The sequence below is a fragment of the Taurulus bubalis genome (genome assembly GCF_910589615.1).
Source record: "Taurulus bubalis genome assembly, chromosome: 10".
Taxonomy (NCBI): Eukaryota; Metazoa; Chordata; class Actinopteri; order Perciformes; family Cottidae; genus Taurulus; species Taurulus bubalis.
The window spans coordinates 12,989,830-13,005,575 of NC_136598.1; the positions used below are offsets into that span (position 1 = coordinate 12,989,830).

Consider the following 15,746-nt stretch of genomic DNA (forward strand, 5'->3'; position numbering starts at 1 on the left):
CACATTCTCAACTAAAATGTACTGGATTCTCTAGGTTTCCATTGCTGATTACAAGGGATGGTTTAGTTGTTTTTTAAGTGGGGTTGTACGAGGAACTTCTAGCAGACAGGAGTACCATCACAGGAGCAAAGCCGTGTCCAGCTGTGGACATACTTTAGACACCGAAAAGGATCAATATCAGTTCAAGTGTACGCTACATTTACAATATCTAACCACTTCAGAGCATCGATAACAGCTTCGGTTCCCCGTAGGGAAAGGCTGTTTGGTGCTAAAGTGAAGCGGTGGAAGTATTAAACACAGCGCACGCTTACACTGATATGGACCTCATTCTGCCCCCACTTCAAAAACACTCAAACTGTCCCTTCGACTAACACACTACAGTCTTTTGTCTGCCGGTGCTGTGATACCCACATAATTTACTCACCCTGTGGCCTCTCAGCTAAAGTATAAGCCGATCACCAAACAGCACCAACAAACTCTCCTTCCCTGCTCTGCCCACGCCTGAGCACAACCTCTCCCCAACATGTGCTCTAAACATCTGGATGAATACTCACTCGCTTGGCTCCTCTCTCACCCCCTTGTAAGGACTGAACATTCATTCAGTCATGTTACACATTCAAAACAATGTTTTTACTGCTCTGTATTCATGTTCTATGCCATAACAATACAGTAAAAATAAAGTAAAAAGCTAAAATACAAAGCCCTGGAGCTCGGGCCCCTGACCTTGTCAAAGTGATTGAAGGAGGCGCGGTACTCGTAGAGCTGCTCCTGGCTGATTCCCTTGGCGTCCCGCGTCAGGATCTGGTTCTCCACCTCGTTGATGGTTCTGGCGATGGTGGTCAGCAGCTGCTCCCAGCCCACGCGGAGGTGCTGCGGGGGAGGAAGGACACGAGAGGAGGAAGAAAGGGAGCCGGGGAGAAGTATGCGCTTTTAGTATTTTTTATTTTTTTTTAAAGGCCCCAAAACAGTATTTGTGAGTGAGAATGGATTCATTCATGAAGATTTTATGTGTGTGTATGTGTGCGTGTTACCTCCATCGTGTAGGAGGTGTACTGGTTGTCGAAGATGAGGGCCTCCTGGATGAGCTGGTGGTACCCCTCCAGCGTGTTGATTTCGGGCATGTACGACATGATGGTCTTCTGGTACTCCTTCAGGCTGGTCAGCTGGTCCTCCAGGGTGCCGTTCATCTCGATGGATATCCTGCCGATTTCCTGCCGACACAGACGCACACGCAAGTGTTTTACCATGCCGCTGAAACCTTTCAGAAGACGCCCGGACGCAAGCTCGCACACAGCGGACTCCAGCACAGACAACTCTGGAACGTTTTCTAGAGTTAGCGCAAGACCTCATTCTGTGACATTAGGGTGCGTTTACACCAGTAGTTGGGTTTATTTGGTCCTGATCAAAAGGGAAATACATGATACACTAAATGATAGTTCATGTTCACACCAACAACCAAAGAGGAGTAAACATGACAGATCAGGTTGTCTCAACCAGTTACTTTGGTCCGCACCGGGGTTCGATTGACAGCTTCCAGAGCAGAACAAAAGGAACCGGATTAACTGGAACAGAGTTTGTTTTAAATCAAAACCAAACGGGATGTGTGTCAAACGGAGCTGCTGCAACTTGTCTGAGAATGCGTGAGAATAAAGTATGATATAATGTAAAGTTGTATTATTATGAATGGTTGCGAGTGAAGCGGCGCGTGTTGCAGCATGATAAAACTAGTGCTCAACCATGTGGGAATAAGTACAACTGACTACTCTTTGCTGCATGAGCTCACTGTTGCACAATGTTGGCCCGAAAATCTGCAACCGCGCACAGCTGTGCGGAGAGGAAGCACTTTGCATCGACGGCCGGTCGCACTCAACCGTGTGGGCGGAATCCCTTACCTCCATCTTGGCCTGTATGTAGGCGCCGACCGTGTTGGCCTGGGTGGCGAACTTCGCTCTCAGCGTGTCGTTGGAGTTCTGCTTGTTGAGCTCGTCCTGTAGGGCGTTGTCACGCAGCGGCACCATGGCCATTGCCTGCAAACACACACACACACACACACACACATTAGAAAGAGTCTGGAGTTGCACATACACACACACACACACAAAGAGGTGATAAACAAGAGCGGTGCGTCTCGTCTTCCCGGCAGAACATGGAGTGGCACTCTCTACCTTCTGACCATAAAGCAGACTTAAAAAAAGTATATCTTCACATAAAAGTCTGTCGATCAGAGCGGTTGTAAAGAACGTTTTCAGTCTCTTGACATGACACTGGTTCAACAGAGCTGGGTTTGCTTTTAACGGCAGATTTGTACTTTTTCATCCTTTAAAAATATATAATACATAAAAGGAATGTTCAACAAGATAATTCTCACAAATTAACAAGTATCACAAACTTTAGCTCGACAGAATACAATAATCCAAAATGCTCGACAGATTGCAATAATCCAAAATGCAATGGAAAAATCCCATTGGCTATTTGTCAACCGGTGTGATGCTGACTTCCTGGTTGGCCTTCAGAAAGACGTCATCCCTGCGGCGCATAATTATACATTTGTCAAGCAAATTCCCAAGACTTTTTCAAAACCGTCTGGGTTTAGTAGACTTTCCCCCGGTCTCTCGTGGACATACGACCCCCCCCCCCCCGGTACAAAGCGCAGCCTTACCTTTTCCCACTTGCCGTCGATGCTCTCGGGTGTAATGGTGGTGTAGGGGTTGGCTCCGCTCAGCTTGATGCTGTTGCTCTTGGCGATCTTCTGCACCTCGGCCTGGATGGCCTGGATGGCCTCCCGCTCCTTGTTGGCCTCCGCCAGGGTGGACTTGAACTGCTCGTGGGCTGTGATGAGACCCTGAGGAGGAGGAGATTAAAATACACTGATTACACATTTGTAAAATAAATGGGTCTAGTGCAAGATACAGTTCACACCTCTGTGTGCTGCTCTCTCTGGACCGGTTACCTGGATCTCCTCGATATTGTGGACGATGAACATGTCCTGCAGGTCCTCCATCGCTCCCTCCATCCAGTTGTTGAAGGGCGCCGCCCTCTTGGCGTACTCCAGGTACAGCTCGTCTATCGACTCCAGCTGCTTCTCTGTCCTCTGTTGGAAAGAAAACAGCCACAGGCGGTGTTTTATCATAAGAAACGTTGGATTTCAATGTGTGGATATTAATATAATATATAATGATACAGCTGTTGGAGGACGCCGTAAACACTTCACTAGGCATTTGAGATGGATAACAGTACACATTTTTCATACCTTACTTTGAGAAATAGATAGATTTTTTTCATAATTTTTGACATAAAATAAAGAATCAGACAATTATGATGTACTTGTGCACAGTTGCGTGTGTTAACAGTTTTGACTCAATATTTAAAGTTTGCATGTGCTCCCATTATTAATTCATAGTTGTTTTTATGAAGTCGGCAGTAAAATGGCCTCTTGAACTCGGCTTTTAGTCTTTTGGGGGATCTCAATGCAGGCAGATAACACACTAATGGGTTGCTTTGGCCCATAATGCACCTGTTCATTCAACCTGTATATGTTCAGTGGACTTTAAATTTAATTAGCCAGTAAAAGGACATTTTCTCTAAATGTTTAGTGCGATTAAAGATACACAGGGTAGAATGTTGTACGAGCTGTTTGGGTTCACAAAGCGAGCGTTACCTCCAGGGACTCTTTGCGGCTCTGGGTGAAGGCTCCCAGGGTGTCCCACTGGTCGCAGATCTTCTGACAGCGAGCGTTGACGCTGGCGGAGTCGTAGTAGTCCAGCTCGCTGAAAACACAGAGCAGAGGAGAGAGTTTAGAGTCCAAGCTTCACTGAAACATAAATCAAATATCTAGGTCTACAGTGTAAGAGCTGCAGGAATGAGTCTTTACTAAATGAACATCATGTTGTATTGAAGACTACTTGAAACCATAAACTCATGTTTACAATGTTTACTGGGGGAATAAATCATGTTCTCATTATACGACCAGACTTCTTTTTGCAACCAGAGGTGTCGCCCCCTGCTGGCCAGTACAGAGAATGCAAGTGTAAGGCACTTCTGCATTGGCTTCACTTTTCAGAAAGTTACTGCCCGTGTGTAAGTATCATCTATGGTCTATTATTGTTTTTACACTGTGACCCGGTGGGTCCACAGCATTTTTTCTGTTCCACCCTTCTTCCTCACTTGAGTTCCTGTGCGATGGCGGCGATCTGCTCCACTCGGTCCTGATGTGCTGCCAGGTCGCTCTCAAAGGCCTCGTGTTTCCGTAGCAACGCCTTGACCTCCGACAGGGTGGAGGTCTCGTAGTCTTTCTGCGTCAGCATGGCTTCCTTACCTGCATACACATACAATGAATTCATCCACTTCACCTGAAAGTTGCTTAAAACGCAGCTAGTGATTGTAGGAAGAGCAGAAAGACCAACCAAGTACGTTTTGCTTCTGTCAATATTTTTCTTCTGTAAAGAGGTGTGTAGGTAGGGGTGTGTGTGTGTGTGTGTGTGTGTGTGTGTGTGTGTGTGTGTGTGTGTGTGTGTCCTCTGCGTACCGTCGGTCCAGGATTCGTGGATGGCGGCCTTCTGGTGGAACTTCTCGGCCAAGTGCTCCAGTCTCTCCAGGCGCCTGATCTCGCTGAGGATCCACTCCTCGTAGCCCTTCTCCGCTCCCTCCAGATTGTGCCACGCTCCGTTGATATCCTGAGAGCAGACGGCATGAGGTACTGATATCAGAGTACAGCGTGGCGCAATACAATTATTCTGTATTACAAGCATATTTTCTGCAGCTTGTAACTTTTTCTTTAAACAAAAAGGGTGACGGCAACGTTCCCCGCATACATACAGACACCATGCGTCCCTCTGATGGCATGAAGGCCGGCCTATTGCTGAGTCTCAGTTTAGTTTGCAGAGTGTTGAAGCTGATCTCCAGCTGGCATTTCTCCTGGACCTGAAGACAGGAAGAGACTCACAAGGTTAGTGGACACATTCGTGCAGCGTCCGCACAAAGACCCCTCAACTGGCTCCAGGCGAAATTGGTCACCGTTAAATCTGAAGACAAAGCCCTGCAGAAGTGACTCCTCATACCTTGGGTGGTTTGTGGACACAGCGGTAGTCCCTGAAGTCCTCCTGCTTCGCCTGCATGTCGTTCACGGTCTTCTCCTGGGTCCGGTTCTCCAGCCAGGGGATGGTACGACGGATCCACTCCAGCAGCTGGGAGGCAGAGAGAGAGTCTGGTTCAGGACACTCGTGATCAAAGTTCTTTCCGGAGTGCGCAACGTTGAACATCTTTTTTGTGTCCTCACCTCGCTGGCCAGCTTCTCGTAGTCCTCCATCATTTGCTCATTCTCCTGGTTGACAGCCAGCACTTTGCAGATGCGATTGGCAGCTGTCTCGGCCTATCGGGAAGCAGAGTGGTGAGTGGCGCTTGCAGTGATTGGATGAAACTCTGCAACATTGAGTCCACTCACTGAAGCTGCGCTTTTTAAAAAGTCACTAAAAACAAACAAAACACAAGCACTCTGGCTCGCTGCAACTACGTCAACCTGGGATTTTATTACGAGCGTTTTAATAACTCTCATAGAGCTGTTACTTTCCTAATTTGTGATTACACACTCCACACACAGGCAGTGAATATGAATACATCTAATCATAAGGGCACACATTGTTAAAGAAAAGTGCAAATTAACTCAAAAAATGGAATGAACGAATAAAATCATGCGCCAGCTGTTTAAATGGTTAGTTTAAATGTGGCAAAAAATCAATCTCGTGTTTTAAAGCTCCATGCGTCTCCCGTCACAACTCAGGAGTCAAGTCCATACATCTAGTTACAGGTTCATGTAGCGCTGTAGTCCACACCGGTAGGTCTGCCTAGGATATTACACTACTGTACCGCTGGAATAAAACAAACACAGTACACAGGACTTTGACATGTGGATTCAACGACTAACTTTCTATTTGCTCCATCCTACATGGCCAAGTTGAAATGTTTACTTCTAAACTAATATATTACATATATATACACATACATACATACATACATACATACATACATACATATATATAAACAAATAATATCACAATACAAAGTATTAGAGCTGAGGGATGTTAATAGCTGAAGAGAAACTGGAGGACATCGACCAGTGTTTCCCGCAGTAATAAGTATTCTTTCAGGAGGAGTACAGACACTCACAGCACCAACATGAGTTTGGGAATGTAAATCCTGACCATAAGGTAAATCCACTTTGGGGGAAACGCAGTCGATGTCCGGAGAAAACCAAAACAGAAGCATCAGAAAGCATTTGTTGTTGTCGTCAGAGTTCCCATCATGCTATATCAGGTAGTATCTGTTGACACTACCTGACTTTTCTCTGGGTTTCCAGATGCATTTCCAATGAGGAGACATAAAGCATCTCCATCTTAATAAACTCTGGGGAAACATTTCAGTATATTCATGCTTTTTGCCACATTTACTGTTGACACTAGATGATATCAACTACATTCCCCCCAGGAAACTGAACCCTGTGTGTTCACTGTCTGGAATAAAAAAATCTAACTTATCACGACTGATGGAAACCCTGTTTTTTTTTCTGTTGCTGTTAATGGGAGTCTGAAAAGGCGTGAAAAGCTCACCTTCTGTGCGCCAGAGAAGGCGTGATAGAAGCTGGATACATAGGTCATTATGGCCTTCTCATCCGGCCGCAGCGTACCCACGATGTCTACGCATCACCCAGCACCCAGCAGGACAGAGAGAGGTTGGCGAAAGAAGGGAACCAGAGAGAAAGAGAGACAGAGAGAGAGTGTGAAGCCAAAGATACCCAAAGCTACGTGGTTCTGGCTCCCTGCAGGAGGCGAGAGCGAGGGTTGGTCTCCCTCTTTAGGTCCACAGCTTCAGGTTCCTCCTATTACCACCACCCCCACACACTGATGGCAGGAGGAGGGATGTCAGGAGGACGTGTGTCCGATTGAAGTGAGCTGAAGGACACTGGAGCCGTACGATCAAGACCGGGACACAAACACACATTGACCGCTAAATGAAGCCCTTGAAATTTGCGTTTGGGCGATTTTACTGAAAGCGGAATGTTCAAAGTGTGAAGGAGGTCGTTCCATCATTTCGCTTCATGTAGCGGGTGGGAAGGATGCCTTAACATTATCAGGAGGCACCAACTAATAAGAGTCAATACAGAACTATAAAAAGAGGTGGCGGAAAGTTTCCCAAAAATAAAAAGTTTAATTGCAACTAAAACCACTTAATAAATCAAACTGTAATCGAACACGTCGAACAGTACTTTGCGCAGAACTTGAATATTACTTGAATATTATTTGCTTTTACAACTGAAGAATGACACAATTTCAGGGACTCAAACGCAATAGTTACCCTTCTCACTTGTCCAAGTGAACAGACTGAAAAACAACACACCAGATGTTGATGAAAAGCTTTGCATGAACAGGATTACTGCGATTTGTTGACAAACGCTGACAAAAGCAGTAAGTCTGGAGATTTACGAGTTTGTCTCTAATCGTCCCAAGCTGCTACCCTCTGTAGTGTCTGACAGGGAGTAAATAATTCAAGAAGGAGAATCGGCTGCACATGGAACAAGTTCACACGCACACGGTCGTCTCCTGAGACGGAAGAGGCTCACAAACAAGTTCTGAATGAGCCAAAAAATTAATTAGAGGAAGGACAGTAAAACAAGAGACGCATCAACGGGCTTCCTGTCGGAGGCATTCGGGGAGGACAGGAGAGGGACAGGACCAAATAATGCTGAGACTTTGTCGTTATAAAAGATGCTACTGAACGGACCAACGGTCTGACATTTTAACGTGACGCAAGATGATCGTAAGAGTCAGCATTTGTTGTAATTTCGGGATCAAAATCCTCATCACTCAATCATGAAATGCAAAGGTCATACAGAACAACAATAAACACATCTATCAGTGTTTCCCCTGTCATTATATTAGGGGGGCGCCCCGTGTAATTTTTTCTCACAACAGAAGTCATTTAAGGTTCCCTTTCCTATAGAACAGGTATACACCTTACCTTGTTCTGTTATTAAACAAACTAAATGGCCGTATCTTATTGATCGTATCTACACGACAGCATGACATCTGTCTCTATGGTCGTGTTACAACTCTTCTCTGCTCTCGGTATCGCACACGGCGGAGTTCTGCCCCGATGCGATGCACACAGGTGAGCACACACAGTGGACAGAGGCGAAAAATATGTTGCGTGCTTTTCACCATAGGATTTGTTGCTTTAAGCTATCACTATTTTAAGCCATCAGCGATCACTTTTAAAGCCCAACAGTTAATGTATTTGCAGGTCAAGACAAACATAAATGACGTTTGTGACTTCCCATATCGAGAGGCTCTGGAAATATTCTTCCAAAAGCCCGAAAAACGCACTGCAGTGACAAAGCCTGCACACTTTGTGGTTGCCATTAAAATAAATGAACACCATGTTTCCTTTAAGTCAGAATTTATCAAACTGTGGCGGTATTTATTACAGGTGGGGCGCAAGAGGAAATGCTGATTTAAAATGTTCAAGGTACGCCGTTAATAGGTTACGCATGCACGACTCGCCGATTCTTGGCATTTTGCCAAAAGCCAATCTTTATGAGATGCCTGTGAGCTTGTCTTCTCTGCTGTTGCATCTCTCAACATTGAGCATGAATTGAGACGGTCCGTATCAAGTCTACAACCTCGTTTAAACAAGATTTGTAGAGGAAAGCAGCTCACTGCAGCCACCAATACAATGTGATGGCTCATATCTGCACTCATTCCGTTTTGCAAAAAAATAGTTTATTGTTTTCCACAATAAGCTATTTAGTAGTAACTCAATATTAGTTGTTTTTTGCACGGATTTCACTTTATTTTACACTTGTCTGATGGAGCAATCTGGTTTACTTGAAAGTGATTGCAATGTTCTTTATTCTATTTATAAAAGCACAAATGGAGTCACTAATAGTACTGTGAGGTATTACTTTGTAGTATGTCCGTCTGTCTGTCCATTTGGACTTAACTTTCTGGAGTTATTGGAAATGTTTTGATGATACGAGTCGGAAACAATCCTCTCCAGTCACCATCGGAATCGTATTCTACAGATGGAATAGTATTAATGATATTAGTGTAGCCTGATCTTTATCTGCAACTGTGCCGGAATACCAGCTTTAAAACACAATGAATAGACATGTAGGGGGCATTTGAACATTGATTTAGAATTTGAACGTAATCGTTATGAATGAAGTTTCAAAGTGTTTAACTATTCTGTGCAGCCTTACATTACATCAGCTAGAACTACTAGATACGATCTTATGCAATTGTGAAAGATACTAGAGAAATCAGCAACTCTGAAACCAACCACCGATGAACCAACACGGTCTTGTTAGCAGCGAGTCGTTCTAAAAACACTATTGAAAGAAGCTTAGCTGCGTTCTTCTGCAATCTGCGGAGTCATTTCGATAAGAAGAACATTGACTGCGTTCAGCAGCACAGTCACATTCACGCTATTTGAGCTTGTGTGCGTTTGTGTCCCCGACGAATCCAGTGTCCTTGTCACGGCTCGGAGGCTTAGCGGCGCTGTCGAGAGACTGAGGCCATGCTGGACAGGAAGTAGCCCCTTGTTAGTAACGAAGAAGGGGGGCGGGTTAAAGGGTCCCGGTCAGGGAGTCAGAGGGTACCTTCTGTGCTCCAGAGAAGGCATGGTAGAAACTGGACACATAAGTCATTATGGCTTTCTCATCCGGACGAGCAGTGTTCACAATGTCTACAAGGTGGGGGGAGATCGTGGTTATGAAGACACGCACTCAGATACAGGCAAGACACAAGACACACGTGTAGGGAGATGCACTCACATATTATACACACACAGCCAGACAGGACGATCATAACTTCATTTGTTGGGGTAAGTGGGATATTTTAGAACAACAAGAATTAAGTTATGCAACGAAACATCTTATTTTTTACAATCCAAAGAATGAGAGGAGACAGGAGGAGGGGAAGGGTCGGGGCTCCATCGATCCTGAGATGACAGACCCTGACATAATGCATTTGGAGATTATCAACACTGTGACTGGCAGCTCTAAAGTATACTTCAACAAATTGGTTTAATTCTGCATTTAGATCGGTCTGTGTTACAGTTTGACTACATCAGAAAGCATTGGGACCGGAAATGTTCACTACTGTTGAAAGGTTATCAGCTGTTATGTTGATGTTTTTCCTCTTTAATTCATTAATGACTATTTTAATGAAGTGGTTTTAGGCTGTTCCCGTTTTTAAATCTGCTCACATTTTGAATCGCAGCTGAAAACTGTAATACGAGTACTTCACAAATGTCATAATACATGGGTTGCATGTACTGCCCACTTGCATCAGTCACCTTGTTGTGTGCACGTCAACGCAGCCACTCATTGACAACAGTAGGATATCTCTCTCTTTCTGAAACCACACACCCACTACTACAACACACCATCATTCACAGGTAACGGCAGAACCTACCTTCTGCGTCCAACATCTTGGGGATGTCCAAGTGCTTCTCAGCCACCTCGAAGGCGTTGTTCAGATTGGTCACGGGGTCATCCTAGACAATCAATCAAAGCGTCAGAAGACAACTTCATGTTTTTTTTCCTTCTTTTTATTAGCGGTCATTTTAAACTTTACTAGATTGCGTTTACAAGATGCAAAGACTTTACAACATTTGGGTCTGGTCTGAGTTTAGTGTTGATGTCCAGCACTAGTGTAAGAGTGTGTTTATGTTCGTTATGTGCGTATGCGTGAGAGAGACGGTCTACCTTTCTGAGGCGGTCGTAATCGATGAGATCCGGTCTGTGTCTGTGGATCAGAGCGTTGAAGGCGAGACCGTCCTTCCAGCTGCAGGAGAGAGCAGATGAGCAGAGTGTGAGGCGAGGACGGTAACGTGTGACACGCATAACCGACGTCACAGAACCAGCGGTGTCTTGGGCACACACAAAAAAGTTGCACTTGAACGCACCGCGAAGACTACAGCCAAATGGCCGACTGGCATGTAACACATAAGAATAAAGGATCGGAGTCTGGTGTTAGCATCTATAGGCATAACTGATCTGCCCCAGCATCAAAGTTTATATTGTTTGACCAAAAAATGTAGTTAATCGGAAGTGAACCATGTATATTTTATTCTGCAGGCATTTGTGAGGAACATTTCCATGACTTTTCCAAAACTTTCTGGGTTTATGTATTTTTCAAAAGCTTCCCCAGGCCTGTAACTTGTCCTTTTTTAAATTTGATTTATGACTTTTCCAGGTTTTTCATGAATGCATCAACCCTGGTCTTAACTTAGACCTGTTCTTTGCTTGGTCTCGAGTAAAGCAATGATAATTAAAACTACGTTTTTTTGGTATTTTGGATGCGCCTTAATACAGCTTCTTCATATATTCTATTATTTCTTAAATGTACAAAACCATGCATGCCACATTTCCCCAACAGTGGTGTAGTGGCTTCTGACTCCTTCAGAGAAGTGACACGTTTTCCAGTTTCTCCAACAGGGGGCGACTTTTCTACACGTTAGAGTCCAGTGTCAGGAGTATTTTACATAGACAGCACTGAGCTCTCATTCAGCATCAACCATCGATGCAGTCGTACAGACACTCATACACCACTACGTGCTGCTCCAGGACCAGGGAGTGTCTGAATGTGTAGAGTTATATTTTGGTTTGTGTGTAGTACAGTAATGCCAAAGCTGATCCTTTATCTACTGCTGCCACCACCAGAGCTACTATTAATAATAACTATAACCATATTATTAAACTCATGTGGAGGGCCGCCCCGACCACTGGCAGCAAAGCAGAACCGGGACACCGCCAGGGAGTCGGAGAACGGAACAGCTGGGTTATTTTCGTTTCATTAAGTCATTTTTTATTAAGTTTTGATTTCTTGAATCAATTTATTCTTTTGTGATATTTACTGATTGATGCCACTTTGGCTCGCCCCCAGACCCTTAGGAGGAGGCCATGGTCACTTAAAATAAACTGCTCTATTATAATGGAAGTGCTCTTTAATTAATATATTTGTATATAATTAATTACTAAATATAATACAATTGATTTAATCCATCATCATCATTATTATTATTATTATTATTATTATTATTATTATTATTATTAGTAGTAGTAGTAGTAGTAGTAGTAGTAGTAGTAGTAGTAGTAGTAGTAGTATATTAATAATATAATCAATTCATTCATTAACTGTCAACACCTTTCACACTAATCAGTGAGATCTGTCCAAATGTAGTGTGTGTGTGTGTGTGTGTGTGTGTGTGTGTGTGTGTGTGTGTGTGTGTGTGTGTGTGTGTGTGTGTGTGTGTGTGTGTGTGTGTGTGTGTTACCTGATGTGGAAGTTCTGCACGTTGACATTCTTGTAGGGAGCGGTCTTCCTCTGGCACCACAAGAGGAGACCCTCCTTCGCAGAGGTTTCTGCAATGAGGAGGAAGAAGTTAGCGCAGGAGAAGAGAGGAGGACAAGGAGGTCTGGATTAGAAGGAAACGCCACTTCGTCACATGTAATCACCGTCTTATTGTATTTCTAGGAGTGCTGTTCCGGCAGGGAGAAAAACACAGCGGTGCCCGTTTTGTGACGCGTTCTAAATATAAACGTGTCCATCAGCGGACTGGAGGACTGAGGGATGATGTCGCTTACTGCACGTGTCCAAACAAACAAATCGGCCACCAATACGCAGAGAAAGAAATATGACTCAATATTCCGTCTAGTGGCCCACACCCGCCAGAGCTAATTCAACACTGACTGTTCGACAAAGCCTCCTCATCAGAGCAGAGTCCGGGTCCTACCGGCCGGCTGCTAGCCAGGAAGGGATGGAGGGGGGATTGTCACCATTGGCAAGTGGAGTTTGGAGTTGCACCAATTTAACAAACCCCTTTCACAGAAAGAAGACGCATGCGCAACAGAGGCGGTGATAAATGAAACAATCACCATGGTGACAACAACAAGAGAGTCTCCGCAACATAAAACATCAAACCACACACTACTATCTGCACAAAACAATCGAAAAATGTAATACAGTAACACAGCCATTAAATAATAACTAATAATATTAATGACAATAACAACAGCAGCTGGTGAGTAGTTTCATATTTTGACTGTATTCCATCCAACTCTGGTGGATATTTTTTTCTTTTTTTGTAAGGTGTCATTTGATCAATTGATTGCCGTCAGGAGACGATGAGAATTTTCAACAAAAATAACAGAAATATTTTTGAAGAGGATCCCCAACCCTGACTAACCCTGGAAGCAGAGCCCTTCAGCAAGGCACTTCTCTGCCGAGCTGCTGGATGTGTTTATTTGAACGGGAAAAAGCCACAAGAAGCCGTACCGTCTACGGAGATGTCCTGGATGGCGAAGCGGAGGATGATGGTCCAGATCATTCCCAGGGTCATCTTGGCATTTCCGTCCACGATTTCTGAAATAAAAATAGTCAATAATCAATCGCCACATTCCTTTTGTTGGGTCTACATTCACCGTCTGTCACTGCCGTTTGCGCCGCATTGCTATTTCATCTAATAATGCCAGCACACCCACTTCAAATGTCCCACAGCTCCCAATCTCCCTTCCAAGTCAGATGCTTTTTTATCATTTCTTTCAGAAAATAAATTCATATCTGGTCGATATAAAATGCAGTGAACAGACTAGTTGATGGGGGAAACATAAAAGTCTGCAGGTTCTGCAGGAGTGAACGACATCGGCAACTGTGCTGTTAGCTGAAACTAATGATGGCATATTAGCATATTGAATGTAATTATTTTATACTTAAATGATAACGGACTCAAAGCCGACCAGTCCGCACCTGCCCAACAAGCAACCCTTCATTCAAGACATTAACTCTCTCAGTCACACAAAATATTGGATTGGTTTCTAAATATCACAGTTGTAGTTTCCGCCAACATCAGCAGATATCTGGCAGGTTAATGAACACTCACACACACAAAGAGAGAACAGGGAGGTATGCCGTGTGTAATGACACGTTAATGAGGCGGTATGTCGTGTGGGTCACATTCCACTTGTAGCACACGCACACGCTTATCCCAACATTGCTTTCATCCCAACATTCTTCCTGTTCTATGTGGCTTCGGTGTTTAGACTCAGATTGTGGCCAAAATATGAATCAGTTGTTTTATGTTTAATATTGAGATTGCGATTATTTATAACTACTATAAATAGAAATATAGGGACAAACCGTTTCATGCACAGAGCAGTGCTAATGTACACGCCTTTAAATTAATATTAGACTGAAGATGAGATTCTTCTTCCTTTTGACCCTACTGCATTGTCATTTTGTTTCCTGCTTTTTGTTGTATCATACAACGTGCAACAGCAGGAGGGCTCCAGATGCAAAAACATCTGGATCGCCCACATCTGATTTGATATGCAGTTTGATACGAGTTTTCTACGAGCGGAGCATTTAAAAAAAAAAGGCAATGCCGCGATCATGTTTGTTTAAAATTGTGGGAAGCTGAGTGTCTCATTTTAAAAACACTGATACAAATTACCGTCTCATTTAGGATAGTAAATCTTTTACTTTTGTTTGGTGGTTTAGCAAAAAGCGTGAACAGATTGTTTTTATATAATTTTGCTGCATTTACTTCCATTCATGAAGAATTTTCTTTGTTTTTGGATTCTCTGTTCAGCGTGGAGGGTCATACTGGGTGAGTAGCTGATATACAAATTATTATTTTGGGGATTAAGTATTCCTTTAAGATTGAAGTCCCTGAAGATAAAATGGGAACCAGAAATGTTTCTGTAGGATGTCCTCCTCTGTCATCGCGTCACCACCATCTAAATGCTCAAAACGTTTAGTTTTCCAGAACTAAAATGTCCTAAGTTTTACTGTGCAAAAAAACATAACACCTGAAAGATGCAAAATGTCTGTCGATGATATTTTGCAGGTGAACCATAACTCTGAAAGTGAAACTGCACAAGTGTTATACTAAACACCACAGCACACAAACACTTGAAGAGACCGGACAGTTCTGTGTTCTTAAAGAGACAGGGCGGGTTCTGTGTTCTTAGGCAGGTTCTGTGTTCTTAAAGAGACAGGGCGGGTTCTGTGTTCTTAGGCGGGTTCTGTGTTCTTAAAGAGACAGGGCGGGTTCTGTGTTTTTAGGCAGGTTCTGTGTTCTTGAAGAGAGCTGTTACCCTATCCTGATTTAAATTAATTTACTAATTTAAATGTATGTGTGTGAGATATTACTTTGGCATCAGTATGCTGTGCAGCTGTCCTTTGAGGGACAAAATAAACATATTGGATCTGGTTGTCAGACATTCAATATTAACAGCCCTATTTTTTAACTCATCCATGTCCAGATTTCCTGTCGCTGGATGAAAACAAAGCGAAAGCTCCCTTTTTTCTCTTGAGGTCACAAGTCTTAAGCAGGACTGAGGTGGATGAATGACATGTAGTTTTACCAGTGAGGTCTGATTTTAAACGCTTACCCTCTGCTCCAATAGAGACCAGCTTGACTCCTTTGCTGGCAATGAAGTCCAGGGCTTTGTTAACATTGTTGATCTTGTGCACCCTCATCTTTCCTCGCTCAGGTTTGGGTAACCGTTCGCCTGTGGACACACGCACACACAAAAAGTGAACAGTTAGCTCCTGTGGTGACAAGAGCTGAGCATGTTTCCACAGCCTCAGCAGAAAAAAAACACACTCCGTCAGTACGGTTTGAGTTACTGAGGGGACGATGGCAAGGGATAAAAAAAATGAAAGAGGAAGCCAGAATTTATTATGGCA

The 15,746-nt window shown here is 43.8% G+C and overlaps 1 protein-coding gene across 3 annotated transcripts in view; it reads right to left on the minus strand.

The window, feature by feature from the left end:
- The window catches only part of actn4 (actinin, alpha 4), a 49,788-nt gene that overhangs the window by 5,739 nt on the left and 28,303 nt on the right, over positions 1-15,746 (minus strand). For all 3 annotated transcript variants that reach the window (XM_079224774.1, XM_079224773.1, XM_079224775.1), the window contains exons 3-19: positions 15,449-15,568; positions 13,332-13,418; positions 12,331-12,418; positions 10,760-10,838; positions 10,467-10,548; positions 9,650-9,735; positions 5,276-5,368; positions 5,058-5,183; positions 4,816-4,920; positions 4,526-4,673; positions 4,165-4,315; positions 3,659-3,767; positions 2,951-3,091; positions 2,660-2,842; positions 1,893-2,027; positions 1,032-1,211; positions 724-870 (exon numbers count right to left, since the gene is read on the minus strand). In XM_079224774.1, coding sequence (XP_079080900.1) covers positions 724-870; positions 1,032-1,211; positions 1,893-2,027; positions 2,660-2,842; positions 2,951-3,091; positions 3,659-3,767; positions 4,165-4,315; positions 4,526-4,673; positions 4,816-4,920; positions 5,058-5,183; positions 5,276-5,368; positions 9,650-9,735; positions 10,467-10,548; positions 10,760-10,838; positions 12,331-12,418; positions 13,332-13,418; positions 15,449-15,568 — 2,060 coding nt within the window. The remainder of the gene's footprint in view (positions 1-723; positions 871-1,031; positions 1,212-1,892; positions 2,028-2,659; positions 2,843-2,950; positions 3,092-3,658; positions 3,768-4,164; positions 4,316-4,525; positions 4,674-4,815; positions 4,921-5,057; positions 5,184-5,275; positions 5,369-9,649; positions 9,736-10,466; positions 10,549-10,759; positions 10,839-12,330; positions 12,419-13,331; positions 13,419-15,448; positions 15,569-15,746) is intronic.